The sequence below is a fragment of the Phyllostomus hastatus genome, unplaced genomic scaffold (assembly GCF_019186645.2).
Source record: "Phyllostomus hastatus isolate PE091 unplaced genomic scaffold, TTU_PhHast_1.1 phas_scaffold_182, whole genome shotgun sequence".
Taxonomy (NCBI): Eukaryota; Metazoa; Chordata; class Mammalia; order Chiroptera; family Phyllostomidae; genus Phyllostomus; species Phyllostomus hastatus.
Genome location: NW_025334013.1, coordinates 11900895 through 11920751, shown reverse-complemented (window position 1 = coordinate 11920751; position 19857 = coordinate 11900895). Strand labels below are relative to the sequence as shown.

Genomic DNA, 19857 nt, shown 5'->3' with positions numbered 1-19857 from the left:
CGGGGCCCTTCTGCCGGTCAGCATCTGCCGCGGGATCACTTCCTGGAAGCCCTCTCCCATCACCCCGATCGGCTCCAGTTCGTGCAGCTCACACTCTGGCATCTGGCGGGGGGCACCTCTCCGTCACTCAGCATCGGAGGGCTGGGGATCGGAGACAATCTCCTGGCATCCTATAAAGGGAGACAGGCCATAAGTGTCTACATACATCAGAGACACATTCCCAGAGGAGAAAGTGTTGGGAGGCAACAGAACAAGGTGACAGTGTGAGAGGGATGTCCCCAGCCCCCGTCCCAGGACGTTCCCAGGAGGAAGGGGCCCCAGGATCTCCCCTGAACTCTCCCCCACCCCCCACCCCCTCCCCAGAGCAGGCTGCAGGGCGGACGTGGGAATGGGCCCACCACCCAGATCTGTGAGCAAAGCAGGCATCCTGTTCTCCAGGCATCCTGGAGAACAGACACGGTCTTGGCACGCACGCCACAGACCCCAGGGGCACAGGTGGAGTTTGTTTCTCATGTGCTCAAGGTCTGCCTTCTGAAAGCCCTTGGGTGGGAGAAAATTGACGCCATTGTCACCTCTCAGGAGGCAGGGCACGGGAACATCACCCACGGCCACGAGGATGACGTGGCCAAGAAGGTGTCAAGGAAATGGAGGAAGAGGTTGTGGCAGCGGGAATTAGCGATATCCAAAATTTCCATCCCCACTTAGAAGCCCCTAGTTACATCAGATGTAAATTCTATTAAATATTAAAGTGATCTAATCGGGGTGGACCCTGGTCTTTATAATGCCCGACTGGTATGGTGGATCGCAAAAGCGGCCACGGTTATCCTTACTTCTCCGTACCCTCACCTCTCACGATGTGACACCCAGCTTTCCCTATCGCGGGGCAGAGCATTTTCCCCACCCTCTGAATCTGGACTAGGAACTGGCCTTGGGACCTGCATTGTTCAGTGGGATGCAGTGGAAGCGATGGTCTGTCCCTTCCCCAGTCTAGGGTCTAGGAGGGCTCGTGTGTCGGACTCTCTCTCGGGACACCTGCCCCCACCGTGACAAAAAGGCGCGGGCCAGCATGCTGGAGGGTGGGCGCCCACCTGGATCGCGGTGAGTCGGCCCAGGTGTCTCAGCGGAGACTCAGACAGGTGAGGATGCTCAGCGAAGATCAGCAACGCCAACTCGGAGCCGACCACAGCCACACGAGAGAACCTCGCTGAGGCCAGAACAACCACCTGGCTGAGTCCAGGCTAAACGGCCAACTTGTGGGATTGTGAGCTAAATAGAGGCGGCTGCTGTAAGTCACTCAGTTTTGGTGTAGTGTGTTGTGCAACATAGCTTACTGTGTCACTGGTCTTCATTCACCCAGACGCCTGGGTTCCCAGCACGGTGCTGCACTAGGGGGCCATAGCCACATTGTGGACACGGCCCCTGTCCCTCACCTTGTAGGCTGGGAGGAGAAAGGCCATGCTCATGTAATAATGGAGAATACCCAAGGGGACGTGATCACTCAGTCAACCAACAAACATTTATTGAGCTCCTGCTCTGTGTCACGCATAGTGCTGGGCAGTAGGGATTCAGAGGCTTAAAGAAAACAGCAAATGAAATCAGGTCTAAGTATTCTGGGGGAGAACATGAGGAGCCATAGCAGCTATTAGAAGTTCAAGTTCAACTACTTAAAATCTGGGTTGAGTGACGCCGTCACTGGTGTGAAGACAGAAAGGGAAGCCCGGAGCGGGAAGAGTCTGCCGAGCGTCTGGGGCCGGGGGCTCCTCCGCTCTGCCTGACTCAGCTCACAGGGTCACGGTCACGTGGTAAATTCCTCCCACTTGTCCTGTTCTCCTGTGCTGTAGTCATAGCAACTGCAGAAGGGACCAGCTTGAGGTTTGTGGGCATCAGAGAGGGTCTTAAAGCTCTGTGAGGGGAATGGTTGCAGATAGGGCAGGTGTGGAAGCAGGGGCTAGTGCCAGCCAGGCACCGCCCTCCTCAGGGTTCCTGACCTCGGCAGAGTCCGGGTCGGGACTGCAGGTGCCCGGCCCTCAGCCGCAGAGGAGGAAGAGGGGCTGGGATGGAGGGGGGCACTCAGCAAGGAGGACCAGGGTTCTGGTGAGAGATCCAGGCCGTCTTCCACTCCCTGGGCCTCGGCTCCCAACCTGTAGAATAGAGGGATGGGCCTGTGATGGTACCCAAGGCCCACTGGGCAGAGTTGCCGCCCGACTCTGAGGAGCGAGGTGGGACCGCAGAGGGGTGCCATTGACTCCCACCGGGGAGGCCTGCTCTCCAGGAAGGGCAGCCGGTCCCCTCAGCAACCACCCACTGAGGCCCTGGGCGAAGGGCAGGGAACTGAAATGCATCCGTCTCCAAGCTGCTCTCAGACCCGCGGGCAACACAGACTGGGATTACAAAACGGGCTGGGAAACAAACGCTGAAGTGAGGGGTTGGCTCGGGGAGCCATGACCAGCGTCTGGGAGGGTCAGGCGAGGCTTCCCAGAGGAATGCTGGGGCCTCACCTCTAGTCTGGGAGCTGAGAGATGAGGAGGAGCTGGGGTGGCCAAGGGGATGTGCAGACCCTCCCAGGACAGGGGTGGAAGGCAATTCAACACACACGCATGCGCGCACACGCTAGCCCCTCTGCACCTGCCTGTTCCCGTCTCAACTGGGGGGCCCTCCTCCATCCTTGCTCACCCCCTCACCCAGGCCGAAAGCCTGCGTGTCAGGTTCTTTATCTTCTATTCCACATCCCACATCCCATCTGCCGGCACTATCTTCAAATACACCTGGATCCTGTATTTACAAAATGTGTGAGTAAAATGCACACATCGAAAAAATAAAACGAGGGGAAAATCTAGAATTTGACCACTTCCCACCACCTCCAGGGCTCCTGCGGCAGCCCCTCCTTTTCTGGGCCCTGGTTTTCTCGTCGTAACGGAAACCCTTCCTCGGCTCTTTCTCAGTCCTTGTCCTCGATTGGCAGCGGGGCCCCAGGAACACCCCCAGTTCACAGACAAACACGGAGGGCCGGAGAGGGCAGGTGGGGCTGGAATGGGAACCCGTGTCTTCTGATTTTAAACCTCATCTCCTGTCTCCTTTCGCAACACGAGGGCCCTGACTGGGTGCTCTCGGAGCCTAAGCTCAGGGAGTCAGAGTTCAAGCCCCACTTCCACTGTATGGCCTTGAGCTTCTCTGGGTCTCAGTTTCCTCCTTGTATAAACAAAGCTATGCATAGCTCCACCCCCTCGGGCTGCCAGGAGGGTTCATGAGGCAGCATGCACAAAGCTCTGAGCACAGTGCACAGCATGCAGTCAGTGCTCACTAAATCCCACTCTGCTCATGGGGTCCGGCAGCCTGAGACCCTGGACCGCCCGCCCTGACGGAGCGTGGGTGTTCCGAGGAGCAGGTGCCAGTGCCTGTTGTACCAGATACCCCTGCCTCCTGATGCCCAGCGTTGGCTGTTGCCACCCTTGGTGATGTCACTGCTTGTTAGAAAGCCACAGCTGGGGGGCTGACAGCCAGCACGGCCATGCCAGACTCTGGGGAGGGTAGTGCTGCCTGTCCACAGTCAGATTCAGTCCTGAGTGTGCAGGAGCGGTGGCCCCCAGCCCAGCGGAGGCCGGGGCTGGACAGGCTGCAGGTGCTCGGCTGTGGGCTTGGGACAGTAAGTGTCCATAGAACTCCCCTCTCCTTTTCTCCCTCTGCACCCCCCACTCAATGTTCCTGCTAAATCACCTCTTGGCTTCTTCCAGGTTTCCACCTGGAGAAGAATGGCCCCATGGATGTTCCGTCAGCTCCTCCTTCCTCCTACCTGTTTGCTAATCAGCCCTGGGACCTTTGGTCTCACATGCTGCCAAGGGCCCCGTCCCCAGCGCCAACAGTTTCCATTCTCCAGGCCTGGCCCTGTGCTAGGGACACGCCCACCTGTGCCCTCCACCCTCACCACGTGCTCTTCATCATTGCCCAGTTTACAGAAGGAGAAGGGGAGTCAAGTGACGCCCCAGGGCCACGTGGCCCTTAAGTGGCAGAGCCAGGGGTGCACCCAGCCTGCTCTTTGTGGGAGGCGGTGTTGGTGGCCATGAGAAGTTGGAGGGGGCTGGACATGCCCATCCTTTCCTCCTGCTCCGCTGGGCGGTGCCGGTCTGGGCCGGGTCTCTCGCTTCGGGTCTTGAAGCAGAAGGGCGGAGGAGTGGATCAGTGCGCCGCTGGTGACCTATCACCACCACTAGGTGCCGCCCAAGGCCTAAAGTAGCGCTTCCAGCCCCTCCCAGGACGGTTTGAGGATCGCCTGGAGGGGCAGTGACGCGAGAATGGAGAAGAGCAACCCAGGTCTGGGCAGGGGCAGGGACAGCGTGGCGGATGTGAAAGTGGTAAAAACAGGTTTTATTCAAGACCTTTTGTGATGGGGGAAAAGAGTAAGAATTGGGCTCAGTTCTGAAAAGAAGGAGGAGTAATGAGGATGTATGGCTAAGGAGCAGGGTCAGGGGCCAGTGGATAGAAAACTACTAAGAGGCCAGGGAAATTCTCGCTAGACTGACCTAGCGGGACTCTGGCGGGAGGCAGGCCAGGGTGATCGGACAGCACCTGGAGGACGTGGAGGGGGAGGAATCTGATCAGATACGGAGGGAGGGTGGGCATGCTCACTACACGGACCCAGCAGGGCTGTTGCTAAAACAGGGCGGTGCGAAGACAGGCACAGAAGCCCAGCCAGCGGTGGGGGTTGTTGAGAAGATATCTCAGAGAAGCCGCTTAACGTGTGGTCAAGGGGAGAGTCTTCATCGGGCCCTCTGCCGAACAACATTTAGTTTAAGTCCATTTCTGTTCGGCCACTTTGTGACCATTAGTGACCGGTGGAGCCATCTGCTCAGATTGGGCCATAGAGGGTGTTTGCTGGGTGGTGTGACCTATCACCATTTAAATGAGGGGGATTTCTCTGGAAAGAAAAGAAAAACAAAGATCATGGTTGGATAAGACTAGAGCCAGTGTCTGAGTGCAGAGGGTAGCCCGATGAGCTCTCTAGACTTTGACCTTGAAGCATCTTTATGGGTGAAGCGAGGTGAGCAGTGGTGCCCCAGCAGACCTCCTGGTTTGTTGTTTGAATGTCTCTGGTGATGGCACAGCCACCAGTGTCAAAGTCACGGCAGGAAGCCTCCAGCTTCTGCTGTAGGTCTCCTTTGGATGGTCCCAGTAAGGACCTGGGCAGTCGGGGTTCCGTTCTCTGCGACTCCACATTAGGAAGAAGGGAAGAAAATTGGAAACGCTGGTTTGGAGAATTGTAACCAGATCTTGAAGGACACTAGAAGAATTGACAGAATGTGAAAAATGGCGGGATCCAGTGAGGTTTACAGGTGAATGACAGAGTAGAATGAAAAATGTAGCTTCACTCAAAGGCAAAAATTAGCTCAAAGACAATGAATGTGACCTTGATAGCCCATGAGGGTGCACCATTTATTTTAAAGAGGTAGCCCTTCTTTTTGATTAGTGTTTACAAAATAAGTCAGATCTCACTAGGTTATTTACACAGGGGCAGCAATAATGGTCATTGACCACATGGGCCTTTTTGAGTTTGTGGTTGCTAGAACCTTTCATGAGGAATCTCAGATTAGACTTTTAAAAGCTTCTCAAGGCTAGGAAGCAAAGCCAAGAACTCACCACCAGATTTCTCTTGCCACACCCATAGATTTGGGTGAAGTCCTCTCCTCTCAAGACCGCCAAGAAATCCTGTCCCCTGGGTCTGCCAGATACGGACTTTCCCTACTCGTCTTCATAGGGACCAGGCTGCTGTATCCTGGAGGCCTTTGTAAGCATCGGCTCCCGAAAGTCACCTCCAGTTCTTTAAGTGATATTCTGTGTGAAGCATTCTCAGATATGACATTCCAGCCAGGCCTGGGTTATGTAACCAGTGTTCCCTATTATGTTCTGTTATAAGGAAACAGATTCCTATTGAACTGATGTAAATAAGTATGTTGTCGTGAAAATAAGAATACTCAAGAAGAGTTTCCAAATTCTGGAGGGATCAGGCAGGGAGAAAAGATAAATGTTTCATTTTTGTTTAAGGAGAACATAATCTACTACATTGTCATGAGTTATAGGTAACTTAAGATAAAAGAGGGGGGGCTTCCAGCCGAGATGGAGGCATAGGTGGACACACTATGCCTCCTTGCACAACCAAAATTAAGGATAGCAAAAATTTAGAAACAAAAAACCAACCAGAATAGACAGAAAATTGAACTGTACGAAAGTCCCGACAACCATTCATCCAGACGGGTAAGGGGGCGGAGTCGGCGGCCGGCGGAGAGGGGTCACAGCAGGAAAAAGCAGCGGTTAGCAGACCCTGGTGGCAGACCCTGGGCACGGGCTCGGGGAGGCAATGAGCAGACTCAGTGAGGCGAGCAAGGCAGCTGGCTGTCCACAGTCACACATTTGCGCGCAGATAAACAAGGTGAAAATGGGCAACGAGACGGACTGCTCAACCCAGGGATCCAGCGCCGGGAAATAAAGCTTCAAAACACCAATTGAAAACACCTGTGGGGGTTGAGGTGCAGGGAGAGACTCCCAGCCTCACAGGAGAGTTCATTGGAGAGATCCACGGGGTCCTAGAATGTACACAAGTGCACCCACCCGGGAACCAGCACCAGAAGGGCCCGATTTGCTTGTGGGAAGTGGCAGACAGGACTGAAATCCAACAGAGAGTGGAGCAAGCACCATTGTTCCCTCTCTGACCCTGCCCCCACATACAGCATCACAACCCAGAGACTGGGTTGCCCCACCCTGGTGAACACCTAAGGCTCCACCCCTCATACATAACAGGCACGACCAGACCGGAAAAAAAAAAAAAAGGCTCAAACAGAAGAACAAGTCAAAGCACCAGAGCCAATACTTTTAAGCAACCAAGGGATAGCCAACCTATCAGATGCACAGTTCAAAGCACTGGTGATCAGGATGCTCACAGAATTGGTTGAATTCGGCCGCAAATTAGATGAAAAAATGAAGGCTACACTAACTGAAATGAAGAAAAATGCACAGGAAACCAAGAGTGATGGAAAGAAAACTGGGTCTCAAATCAATGGAGTGGACCAGAAGGAAGAAAAAAAACATACAATCAGAAAAGAATGAAGAAACAAGAATTCAAAAAAATGAGGAGAAGCTTAGGAGCCTCCAGGACATCTTGAAATGTTCCAACATCTGAATTATAGGGGTACCAGAAAGAGAAGAGGAAGAGCAAGTGGAAAACTTATTTGAACAAATAATAAAGGAGAACTTCCCCAATCTGGCAAAGGAAATAGACTTCTAGGAAGTCCAGGAAACCCAGAGAGTCCCAAAGAAGTTGGACCCAAGGAGGAACACACCAAGGCACATCATAATTACATTACCCAAGATTAAAATGAAGGAGAGAATTCTAGAAGCAGCAAGAGATAAGGGGACAGTCACCTCCAAAGGAGTTCCCATCAGACTGTCAGCTGATTTCTCAAAAGAGACCTTGCAGGCAAGAAGGGGCTGGAAAGAAGCATTCCAAGTCATGAAAGGCAAGGACCTACATCCAAGATTGCTCTATCAGCAAAGCTTTCATTTAGAATGGAAGGGCAGATAAAGTGCTTCCCAGATAAGGTCAAGTTAAAGGAGTTCATCCAATCTGGCAAAGGAAATAGAATCACCAAGCCCTTATTTTATGAAATGTTAAAGGGACTCATCTAAGAAAAAGAAGATAAAAAATATGAACAGTAAAAAGACAGCAAGCTCACAGTTATTAACAACCACACCTAAAACAGAAATGAACTAAGCAAACAACTAGAACAGGAAGAGAACCACAGAAATGGAGACCACATGGAGGGCTAGCAACAGGGGAGTGGGAGGAGGAGAGAGGGGGAAAAGGTACAGAGAATAAGTAGCATAGAAGGTAGGGAGAAAATAGACAGGGGGAGGGCAAGAACAGTATGGGAAATGTAGAAGCTAAAGAACTTATGACACATGGACATGAACTAAAGGGGAGGAATGTGGGGGGTGTGCAGGGGGGAGGAGAGTGAAGAGGGGAAATGGGACAACTGTAATAGCATAACCAATGAAATACATTTTAAAAAAAAGATAAAAGGGAAAAGAGGTCCTTAAATCCCCCCAAAATTAGAACATTCAAGAATAAGAAATGTTCCAGGCAAAGTGTTCCAAGCAATCATCCTTCATTGATTAGTGCAATCTTGTGGAATTAACTTTTGTTTTGCTTGATCTTGGGTTAACAGTTTTATGAACCCATCAGCATCTCTATTAGTTCTGGAAATCCTTACTCAGTCCAGTGATACGATCTCAAAGTTTTCAATGTCTTCAGAAACCTGTCCTTTCCGTGGGTCTTGGAAATAGTCCTTTTTGATGAAGACTAAGCATTCTGGCTATTTTCAGAAAAGCATCAGAGAAAATAACTACCTGTAAATGACAAAGCACTTACACTGGCCATGCTTAAAGATCTGTTGAGACAATGCAATTGACAAGGAACTGTACTTGTCCCTGTAGAATACAATGTATTCAGATAATAACTGGAATCATGACCAATAACTTTGAACCAGGACATTTCATGGACAGCAAGGCCATTGACAAAGTTCTATGAACTTCATACAATTTTAAAAATACTTACACATATAAACATAACTTAGAGAAGGTGAAATAATCCCTTCTTATTTGACGCCTGTCGTGCAATTTAACATGTCAAATAAACCAGGTTATTTTTAGCATCTCTCTTTTTACAAGGTGAGAGAACAAATCTTTTGAGATTTTCCAGGGCCCTCTGAAAGGCCAGTGTGAGATCAAGATTTCATTTAAGATTTGATTTGGGAAAAAGCAAACCTGTCAAAAGTGTAAAAACAAAAAGTAACCAAAATATCCTTGGCTCTTTTAAAAGTGAGAATTCTGGGCTCTCTTAAAAAATCAATGACACAATGAATATAAGCCCAGGTGAAACTCAGACTCCTCCCTTTCCCAGGCAGTTCGCTCAAAGGGTAAAGAAAAATCCTTTACAATCTCGTGTCAAGAGCAGGCCAGTAATCCAGGAAAACTTTGCTGTTTCAACAGAGAAAACCAAATCTGCATTTGCACTGATACGCTGTTGGGCTCATTTAAAAAAAACAACAACTTATAAATAGCCTTGGCTGGCATAGCTCAGTGAATTGAGTGCAGACTGCAAACCAAAGCATTGCAGGTTTGGTTCCCAGTCGGGGCACATGCCTGGGTTGCAGGCCACAGCCCCCAGCAACCACACATTGATGTTTCTCTCTCTCTTTCTCCCTCCCTTCCCTCTCTAAAAAATAAATAAATAAAATCTAAAAAAAAAGAAGTATTAAAAAAATCACCCAGAACTGATAGTTAAATCTGATCTTCAGACATGTAATTTAAAAAACAAACAAAACAAAACAAAAACCTTATAAATAAATCAATTCAGTCTTAGCCAGCTTGACTGCATGTAAATTTTTTTCACAAATCCTTTACAATTTTCTATATTCAGTAAAGGTGTCTTTGTCCTATAGCTTTCTCTTTTTCATTCTGTGACATTTCTTAAACAACTTCTCAACAGCAACTTTAAACCAAAGCCACTCACCTATTTTAAAAAACAAAAACGTATCTTACGTTCTTTCCATACAGAATTTTTGTCTCCATCCCCATAATTCTTAGCAGTTGTGTTTACACGTGTCTAATAGCATCCTCAACCCTCAGTGACCAGTGACCTTACTTGCCAGGGGAACCCAGGAAGTAGGCAACTGTAAGCTGTCTGCCACATAGCGACATTCTATAGCAAATCAGCAAATTTTATCGATATACCGTCTCACAACTTCTAAAAACATATGCTTCCTCTACTACAACTTTTTATGCTTGTGAAGAGACCCAAATATATCTTCTACCCCTTATAAAAAGAAGCCAAAAGGATATAAGCCTGAACTTGTGCTTAGTAATTAATGTTTCAGTAGTTTTTCATCTTAGAAATGATCCCGCAGGGTGGACGGAGGGAGGAGGCCATAGAGGTGGGAAGGGGCTCCTACCGACAGGTTCCTGGGAACCGGCGGGAAGACCAAAGGTTAGGAGGAGCCAGGAAGGGGGAGGGCTTACAGGAGCCTGTTCGTGGAGGTCTCCCATTTCCATGGAAGTCCGTGAAATTCCAAAGTCAGCAGGGGTGTGAGAAGCAGGGTCTCAGGTGTCTGGGAAGTACATCTGGGAGGAGCAGAATCAAGCAGAGAGAAGAGAGAAGAAGCTCTCCAAAGAGCCAGGAAACATTTTCCAGCCTGGAGAGTCAGGGAGTGAATCCCTGCTCAAAAGATAGAGCTGGGAAGAAGGACTCCTAGCCCAGCAGGCACTCCGCAGACAAAGCTGCCTGGAACTCGAATCCAGCTTCAGAGAGCATACTCAGAACCTCGGGAATCAAAGCCTGTTGTCCCGAGCTTCAGGGGACAGGCATCCGCAGTGCTGGCTCGGGAGTCGGACCCCAGTCCGTCAGACAAAGGCTTCTGAGGCGCACACTTGGGGTCCTGGGTGAGAGGTCCAGGGCCCAATGATGAATCAGACGTCATCTGAGCCGTGACACTATGACCGTTAGAAAGCCAGATGCTGGACAGTAGTTTAATTGGTAGAAACGGATTTTATTCAAGACTATTGCAACAGGGGCCAGTATAGAACAGGGCTCAATTCTTAACAGGACAATTACAGACCCTTGTTTTTCTTAAGTGGGGATTTATAGCCAAGAGGAGCAGAGAGTTGGTTGCTAAACTGACCTAGTAGGATTCTCGCTGAAGGCAGGCCGGGGCGGGGCGGTGAGACAGTGCCTGCGGGGGCGGGGCGGATGTGGAATCTGGTCAGATGTGGAGGGTGGCCGGGGATTCTCACTACCTTTACCCCGCAGCGTTCTTGCTAAAACTGCTGATGCCAAGATGGGCCTGGAAACCCAACGGTTGGTCAGAGGTCTCAAGGAGCCCAACTAAAGTCTGGTCAAGGAGGGGCTCCTTGTCAGTGCAGCCCCCAGAGCAACTCGAAGCAAGCGCAGCCCCTTCCTCAGGCCCGAGCCCTGCAGACCTCACTAACTTGGAAGGAGCCCAAAGGGAGGAGGGAACCTCCAGAGTACAGGAACAAGGAGCCCCTTCCTCAGAAAACGTGGCCCTTGCTCCCCCTTTCCCCCTTCAGAGATTCCAGATACCCCACCCAGTGCCACACGTCTGGTCTAGACCTCTGACCCTCCCCTTGTCTCCCCTTCTCCCACCTCCTCTCCACCCTCCCCGCTCCCCCCAGTCTGCTCCCTCCCTCCTGCCTTCCTGAATCTTCCCAGCTTCCCACCTGGGCTTTTGTGTCCCTGTTCACCCAGGTGGGTCCCAACCTTTAGCCCTTCTTTGCCCGGGCCTAAGGCCTTTCCACCCACTGGCCTAGCTGCTGCGTGAGGGGAGGCGCAGGGGAAGAGGCTGAAGCTGGGCCCTGTCTTCTCCCGTGTTTGTCAGGGGCCCAGGGGCCTGAGGCCTCTCTCTCAGACCTTGTCTTCCATATTCGGAAGGGACCCCAACTAGCCATACGTTCCCTGCCAAGTTCAGGACCAACAGCAGGGCACAGCCGTGCTCAGGGCTGGACTGGAGGAGCTGGGTGGCCACAGTCAGGGCCCAGGCCTTCCTGCATCCTCTGGGGGCCAGCCTTGCCGGAGAGCTCCAGGGAGGAGGTGGCAGGGCAGCCCGCAGGCTCTTGATCCATCCCCACCTCTTCCTGCTCCACGTGTCTGGTCCCCAGAGCAGGAACTGCCACCCCTCTTCTCTGTCAGAGCCCAGAGGATGCTAGGGCAGTGCGAGGGGTGCTGGGGAGGTCGGGCCACAGGGTGCAGGAGGTGCTGAGGAAGTCGAGCTGCAGGGTGCAGGGGGTGCCAAGGAGGTGGGGCCGCAGGGTGCAGGGGGTGCCTGGGAGGTGGGGCTGCAGGGTGCACGGGGTGTTGAGGAGGTGGGGCTCCCCCGGGGCTGCTCATAGATGCTGCAGTTGGGGGTGGCGCCCTGGCAGTAGATATTGAGGTAGTTGCGATGCTTCTCATTGTAATTATGCTTCTGGAAACACAGAGTCACACTCTTGTCACACTCACAGGTCTGCCTGTCGCAATCCGTCAGGTTGAGGTCTCCTATGGGGAGGGGAGTGCATGTGCTCTGAGGGTCCAGCGGTCCCAGGGCTGGCCTCCCCAGCACCACGGGCGGGCCCCCCCCAGGCCTGCGGGCGGTGAATCTCTGGGCCGGCCTGGCCCCCTGCAGCTCTGCTGTGTGCTAGACCTGGAGACCCACTCAATGACTCAGAGACCCATGTCATTGCACTGTTGAGAAACTGAGGCCCAGAAGGGGGTGGGGTTTACCTAAGTCACCCAGCAAGCCCAAGGCAGAGCTGGGACAGGAGCTCAGGTATCGGGAACTCACCACCCCCTCCCCGTCTGTTACTTTGTACCACCCCGGGCCTCCTCTCATCGGTCACAGAGCCACAGAACGCCCACCCCGGAGGGGGTCTGTGGCAAGGATCCAGTGAGGAAAACACCTGTAAAGAGCTTAGCTTAGTGCCTCCCACGGAGGAAACGCTTAGCACGCGGCACCTGCTGCTGTGCACATCAGCTCCAGAAATCGCGGATCCCAACAGTTCCCAGCCGTAGCCGTGCATTAGAATCAGCTGGGAGGCTTGTTAACCCGACGGCCCGCCCCCGCCCCTGGAGCTTGAGTCTCAGTAGGTCAGGGCAGGGCCTGATCATCTGCATTTCTAGCCAGTGCCTGGGTGGTGCTGAGGTCGCCGGGGGGGGGAACACCCTTTGAGAACCACCCACTAGTCAATGGTTTGCAAATACTTCAACCAAATGAAAGTCTTTGCAGAAGGCTAATACAGCAGTTGCTGAGAAAGAAGGCTTCCTAAGCTATCATATAAACAGCAGCTGGACCACTCAGGGGCCACCCCCCTCCCCCACCAGCCCCTCTCACAGCAGCTGCCCCCTGCCCCCCAGGAATCCCAGAAGCCATTGCAGAAACCATTGCTTGGGTTTGAATGGAGGGACACCCCCCTCTCTCAAACCAGCCCCTCCACCCCACGTTTGAACAGCTGAATGGGAGGGCCACAGAGCCCTGAGCTCCCGAGGGCCCCAGATGTGCCCAGTTCCCCCCAGACTCTTTCCCAGAGAACAGGAGACTTGAGTCTCTTTGCAAAGCTGGGTTTGCTGGTGAGCTGTGCGTGAAGGACAAGGAGCAGAGCCTGGTTAAGACAGAAGGCGAAGGAAGCCCCGGGCTGCCCACAGCACTGGATCAGGGGGTAACTGCTGCCCCAGGGAGGGGCACTGAAGGGGAGGCAGGGCAGGGACACCTGGGCCGTCAGCCTGGATGCCACACCCCTTCGCTGGGGAAAAGCCATTGGAGGGTCCAAAGCAAAGGCGGGAACTCCACCAGGCCTGGCTCCAATAGCTTGAATTCTGGAAAAACTGAGCGTCCTGGGATGGGGCCACCTTCTGGTGGGGTCCCATCAGTGACAGAACTGGAAGGGAACCGGTCTGCTCTGGTCCGCACTCCTTCCTGTACCGATGGGGAGGCTGAAGCCAGGTAGGGGAGGGCCCTGCCCAGGGCTCCGTGACGAGGAGATGCCGTCAGAGCCTGGGAGAACCCACGTCCCCGGAGTCCCAGGCCAGTGTGTCACACAGCCGCACAGCCACCTGAGGACCCGGTGGACAGCAGAGACTCCGGGCCCCACCCCGGTTCACTGCATCAGAATCGCTCTCTACCCGGGACCGGTTCAGGCTTGGAGATCAGAACATACCAGGGACGCGTGCCAGAGCCACGAGGAGGGTTGTTAGGCTTACCAAACAAACAAACACAAACAAGAGGCCTGGTTCATTTGAATTTCAGACAAATACGTTTAGTGGAAGCACGCCCCAACTGTTGCACGGGACATACTTATGCAAATTCTTCATTCTGTACTAATTGATTTCATGTTAGCATTTAAGTTTAGTATAATTAGAACCCATGCAACATTTAGGACATACTTATGTGTAAACATGCTTCATGGTTGATCTGAAATTCAAATGTAACTGACGTCCTCTCTTTCATCTGGCAGCCCCGCACGCAGCACACACGGGGCCCCAGCACTGGCTGCGGGCAGAGGTCAGGGGAGGGACTCACTGCAGATGATCGTGGAGTTGTTCTCGATGGTGTACTGGTAGTGGTCCACGTAGGTGTGGCAGCCCTGGTCGAAGAGCTTCTGGTAGCAGCAGTCATGGGCGTGGCAGCACCTGGGGGCGGGCAGAGGGGAGCAGGCCCGCAGAGCCAGGCTCGGCTCAGCTCCCACCCTCAGAGACCCTGACCGTCCGTCTGCTCTATTGCCTCACTGCTCAGACCTTCAGACTGAGGCCCAGAGAGGGCTAGTTCCTTGTCTGAGGTCACACACCAGGCAGAGCTGGCCGGTGCCCTTGGTCCTTGTCCACAGTTCTGTCTCTTTGTCCTGTGCCCAGGGCTCCCGAATTCGCCCTTGGAGCCCTCGCTACAGCTGTGGTCAGGTGGTCTGGCCACCTGGTCAGGGAGGGAGGGAGGGCTAGGGTTATAGACGGACTGTGTGGAGCGGCCAACACTTGGCTGCGCCTGACGGCCAGGAAAGACAAAGGTCTGAAGGGCCGAGCTGGGGGTGGGGGACAGGAGGCCAATGTGCTGTGGCTATTCCTGTCCCCTCTGGTGGAGGGCAAACAATTAGCCAATGTGTATTTATGTAGCTCCCCGGGATACTGGACTTGGTGCTGGCCGCCTTCAGGGAGAGAGGAGCAGAAGGTAAGCCAGGGCCTCTGGGAACCCCTGTCTGACGGAGGAAGTTGCTACAACCTTGTCCTCCAGGGCCTCCAGTCCGGGGGGCAGGGGCCACAGCCCTCGCCTCTGTTAGGTGGGAGCTGTGTGGCTGTTGCTCTCGTGGGTTTGGGGCAGATCAAAGGTTCCTTCCTGGCAAGAGTGGGAGCTCAGGTGCCTCCAAGCCCAGGACCCGGGAGATGGACAATAGATATTGTCCGAGATAAGTAGGAGAGGGCATGGGTCAAAGGTCAGGCTCATCATCACTAACTCATCAAAGAAGCCTCGTGCTTTGGGGAAAGGGCCCTCTCCCATCTCTCGAAGATGCGCATCGGCCTGACCTGCTCTGCACCCACCCGGTCCTGACAGCAGCCCAGGCCTGCTGGAACCTACCAGTCCACTTCATCCATGGGCTGGCCGCCACCCCCCAGCCCGCAGTAGCAGCCGTAGCCCACGAAGGACAGGATGGCACTTTTCCCGGTGATGGCTTCCACCATGGACTTCAGGTTGAACAGGCTGCCGTGCGCCGCGGGCAGGACTGTGAGAGAGCCGGGGGGATGCTGTGAGCGGCCTGCCCTGTGGGACGGCTGTCCGCCCCACACCCAGGGCCAGGGGGCTGGGGGCCAGCGGGCGGGCAGAACGGGAGGAAGGGAGCAAGGCACAGAGCACTGAGTGTGGTACGTTGCCCACCTTCTTACATGGAGCCCCACGGCCCTGAGAAAATAACAGCAGTTACTATGGTGCCAAGGACTTCTCTGGGCCAGGTGCTGTCCTGGGCACTTTCCAGGGCATTAACTCATCGAGTGCTCTCTGCAGCCCTACGAGGGGCTACTGTGGGGTGGCTGTCCCGTTTTACAGATGAGGACACTGAGGTCCAGAGCACTTAGTGAGCACATGGAAAAGCGGTGGAAACAGAACTGGGACCCAGGCAGTGAGAGCCCAAAGCTCAATGGTCCCGGGAAACTGTAAGGGGCTTCACACATGGCCGTGCTCTTCTGGATACCGGGGTTTGGTTCCGGGCCCTCCCTGGCTTGGCCTGGCTCCCGTGCCCCCCGCAGGGGCTGGTGCATCTCAGGATAAATCCAGAGACAGCTGGGTGCCCTGGTTATTCAGGGATGACACACACACATGCATACACACACACTCACACACATACTCCTTTCTCTCAGTCAAAGCCGCACAGGAAGCAATAGTGCAATGACCCTTCCTGTACCAGCAAAATCAGCTTCCCGGCATCTGGCAGCCAGCCCGCCCACCCCCTCCCAGCTGCCCTGCCTGCTGGGCTCCTGGCTGGTGCTGCCTCCGCATTTCCTCCCAGCTCACCCCAGAGTCAGCACCAAGCCCTCCGCTTAGGTCCTCACCTGGGTGCGGCTTCCCCCTCCCCCACGCAGGCAGGAAAGCTGCTCTATCCCCATTTTACGGACGAGCAAACCAAGCCTCAGAACAGTACAGGTCATACAGCCTGGAGGTGGCAGAGCTCAGACAGGATCCCAGACTTTTGTGTCCCGGAGCTGTGATGCCACCACCAAGAAGGGCAGCACCTGCCCGCCTTCCCCACCCTGGCTCCTCCAGCTGGGCCCGGGGTTGGGTGCCCGGTGCAGCACCCTGCCCCTGTGCTCGCCACACTCCCCACCCCGCTGTACCGCCTGATATAGGAAATGTACCAGGAGAGGGAGGAGTCAAGAATTTCATAAACCAGATGTTGGATGGGATCCCAAAGGCCACAATTACTTCCTTCCTGAGACGTGGTTGTCCCACATTGCTAGTGACGGGGAACTCACGACCTCAACGTGCCTTAGTTAGCCAATCAGACAGACTGGGGCCCATAGCTTCCGCTCCCTGGGGCTCCGTGTTCCCATCTGTAGAATGGGAACAACAGTACTGACCTCCTGGAATCCCTGGGGCCAGCACACGCCAGACCACCAGATGCTCACTCCCTGCACAGCACCCGCCAGCTCCTGGCTGGACCCACCCGCTGGACCTCTCCCTCAGAGAGCTGATGTTGGGAGTCCTGCTCTGCCTGGGTCTCCCTGTGTGTCGGCTCTGCGATCTTCGTCATTACGGAGAATAAGGAGCAAAGCAGAGAGGACACGGGGAAGAAGTGGGGAGAAGTGACAGGCGACTTTAAGAGGATGGTTAGGAGCCGTGTCAGTGTCTACCCTGGGGCCCAGGTCAGGGAGAGAGAGAGGACCCTGCATCCTGTGGGCCTGAGCCTCTTTCCTGAGCTGCATAGGGATTTGGTGGCGGTGGCTGTTGAAAGGCCGGGACAGGTACCTGGGGACATTAGTTCTAACCTCCCCCTCCCCACCTCCTCTCTGCTGGCTCCTTGGTGCAGGAGAAAAATGTGTGTGCCCAGCAACTTTGGAGTCAGACAGACTGGGTTTGCAAACAGGTTTCTCCATTAACACCGCGAGGCTCTGGGCAGATTGCATAACCTCTTCCACCTTGATTCCTAAATCTGACGACAGCCGATGACGACATTCTCCTGCAGGGCGCCCTGTGCGGAGACCCATGAGGTCCTGGCTCCCTACCCCCACCCACCCTCTAGTCATTAACCCCCTTGGGGGCAGGGGGAGGTGCATCTTTCATCCCCAGGGTGCACCCCGTAAGAGAAGAAGAGTGAGAAACTCACCAGCCCACACAAAGTGTGGACACAAACACAGACATAAACACACCCACCTCGTCCTGTCCTTCACACCCTGCGCACTTCTACACACACTGGCACGCAAACACACCCATGTGTGCTTCATGCATACAGATGCACACTCTCACAGTCGCCAACCCCACACACTCATAGGCAGAGTCGCCCGCAAACGCCTCACACACTCGGGCACGACGTATACATCTCACACTCATACACACACTCGCACATCACAAATACACTCCCAGGCAGCACCCAGAGTGAACCTATGGCCAGGGCCACGTCCGCATTCACATCCAAGTGGAAGACGTGAAGTCTTCATCCAGTCAGGCTGACGGCTCTGTCCCCGGCCCGGGGTTTAGGCTGAACTCAAGTGTTTGCTTTCTAAATAACAGGTTACTTTGCCTAAATGCAACCAACAATTTCTCTTTCCAGCCACTTTTAGCCTTATTTTGTTTCTGGTGTTTCTTGTCCTCAGAGCAGGCGGTGTCCAGGAGACGGGTAACAGGCTGGGTGGAAAGCCAGAGGCAGGCTCAGTCCATTTTCCACCAGCCTCAGGCCCCTGCCACCGGAACTCCTGGCTGTGTGGGGGGCCGATCTGTGTCAGAGGCCTCAGCCATCCCCGATCCTTACACCCGGGGTCACCACCCTGAGTAAGGAGTCCCCAGACCTGTCGCATCGTCGTTTTATTAGCTCACGCAGACACCTCTGCTCCACACACACCACACACAGATATACACACCCCTGTGGTCATACACACCCTCTAGACACACACAACTCGATCCACACACACTCACACGTTTTATTGATGCGTGCTGTGCACAGGGTCACCACGCACACAGACTGTATATTCTCACACAAACTATCAGCTTGTCTACACGTACACACGTACACAAACACACGCTCCTATGTACACACACGCCTAGGTTTGACAGGGTGCCCAGACGCCCAGCACACACCGCCACTTTACGATGCTTGCTCAGCTCTGGGCCCTGCCTCTTGAGGCTTGTAAATGCCAACTGCTCGTGGCGTGTTTACAGGTGGTGGAGAAATGAACAGCCCCAGAGAGAGGGCGAGGCCTGACAGGGGCATTGGAGGCCAAGGACAGGCCCGAGGTCTTGCTGCTGGTCAGTGGGAGGGGAACTAAGCCCAATGGGGTTGGGGAGAAGGAGGCATCTCCCCGGAGCCTTTACTCACGGCTGCCAGCCAGGATGGCGATGGTGAAGAGCTTCATAGCCAGGCTAGACCTGGGAGAGGAAGAAAACCCAGGTCCTGAGCGGGGCCGTGCTGCCTCCCTGCAGTTCCAGGCCCGTGGCTCCCTCCTGGGCCTCATTATCATGACAGGTGGCCTCAGTGCTGTCCCCTGATGACCCGGATGACATGGGTGCTCTGGTTCCTGCTGCCCCATCCCTGTGATTACCACCTCCAGGAAGATCCTAGCACCTCCTACCTGCCCTGTGCCTCCTGCAGGCACAGCCCCCAGCTCGGCAGAGCCAGGAGGCAGCAGCAGGAGCCTGCTCCCCTCCTGCCCTGAGCAGGAGTCAGCTTTCAAGACAGGCAGCTCGCTGCCTCGTGGGGGTCCGACCGCTGTCGCAGATCAGAACCAGCCCCTTGCGTACTTGCACCAGAAAGTCACACTGGGTCTTGCCCTCAGGGCTGGAGCCGAGAGACCGGGAGCTCTGGGTTCTAGTCCCAGCTCTGCTTCTAAAATGCTGTATGACCTTGGATAGACTTCTTAGCCTCTCTGGGCCTCAGTGGCCTCATGCAGATTGACTAGATGATCTGTAAGGCCCTTCCAGTGCTGACAGAGTAGTGACTTTTCTCAGCTATCACTCAGAGACTCAGAGCTCTCCTTCCCGGAGAAACGGGTCCAAGGAGCCAGTTCCCCGCCTCCAACCCCTCTCCTGTCCTCGGAGAGCCCCATCCCGGGGGAGCAGGCACGTACCTGGAGGTCCTCGAAGACAAAGAGGCCCTGAGATTTGAACCCCTCCATCCAGAGGGGTGTCTAACCAGCGCCTTCTTCCTGAACCCTTTGGGGTTGGCCTGCGCCCCATCTGCCATGTCTTGGGTTCTGGGGGGCCAGCGACATAGGGCTCCAAAGCTCTGTGATCTGCTCCAAAGGCTCTGGGGAGTAGGCCCCAGCTTCTCGCTGCCACCTACACTGGCAGGGTAGTGCCAGGGCAGTGCCTGTGGGCAGGAGGCCAGTGACACATGCCCTAGAAAAAGGAGGCTCCACCCCCTCCCTCCCACCACCACTGCCACTGCCCCGCCCACAGATGCCACAGCTGGTGAAGTCCCCACCTGGGGGTGCTCTGGCCCACGAAGGGTGCGGGCTTATGCACCTGACTGGGAGTTGGCCCCTCCCCATGCATCTGAAAGAAAGTTAGTCCAAAGTCCTCTCTGTTCCCATCTGAAAAGGATGTTCAAATTATTCAATGACACTTGCTAAAGGAC

The 19857-nt window shown here is 54.4% G+C and overlaps 1 protein-coding gene across 3 annotated transcripts; it reads right to left on the bottom strand.

Moving 5' to 3' along the window:
* Positions 1-31: 31 nt before the first annotated feature.
* On the bottom strand, positions 32-19577 carry PLA2G2F (phospholipase A2 group IIF). 3 transcript variants are annotated; one of them, XR_006788019.1, is made up of 6 exons: positions 19349-19577; positions 18601-18650; positions 15156-15300; positions 14112-14221; positions 1989-2141; positions 82-170 (listed from the first exon to the last, which is right to left on the bottom strand). XR_006788019.1 is itself a non-coding variant. In XM_045859881.1 (5 exons), the coding sequence occupies exons 1-5, from the start codon at positions 19462-19464 to the stop codon at positions 124-126; spliced, it is 468 nt and encodes a 155-aa protein (XP_045715837.1). In that variant the 5' UTR covers positions 19465-19577; the 3' UTR covers positions 32-123. The 3 variants fall into 3 exon arrangements, 2 of the variants coding, with proteins under 2 accessions (XP_045715837.1, XP_045715836.1); XM_045859881.1 differs by lacking the exon at positions 1989-2141 and having other exon boundaries at positions 32-170; XM_045859880.1 differs by lacking the exons at positions 82-170; positions 1989-2141 and adding an exon at positions 10572-12094.
* Positions 19578-19857: the final 280 nt, after the last annotated feature.

Coding starts and splice junctions, on each gene's coding strand:
- PLA2G2F (XM_045859880.1), bottom strand. CDS start 19,464: ATGGCAGATGGGGCGCAGGCCAACCCCAAAGGGTTCAGGAAGAAGGCG. Junction 15,301..18,600: donor CGCCATCCTGGCTGGCAGCC/GTGAGTAAAGGC, acceptor GCTCTCTCACAG/TCCTGCCCGCGGCGCACGGC. Junction 12,095..14,111: donor CAACTCCACGATCATCTGCA/GTGAGTCCCTCC, acceptor CCCTCCCCATAG/GAGACCTCAACCTGACGGAT.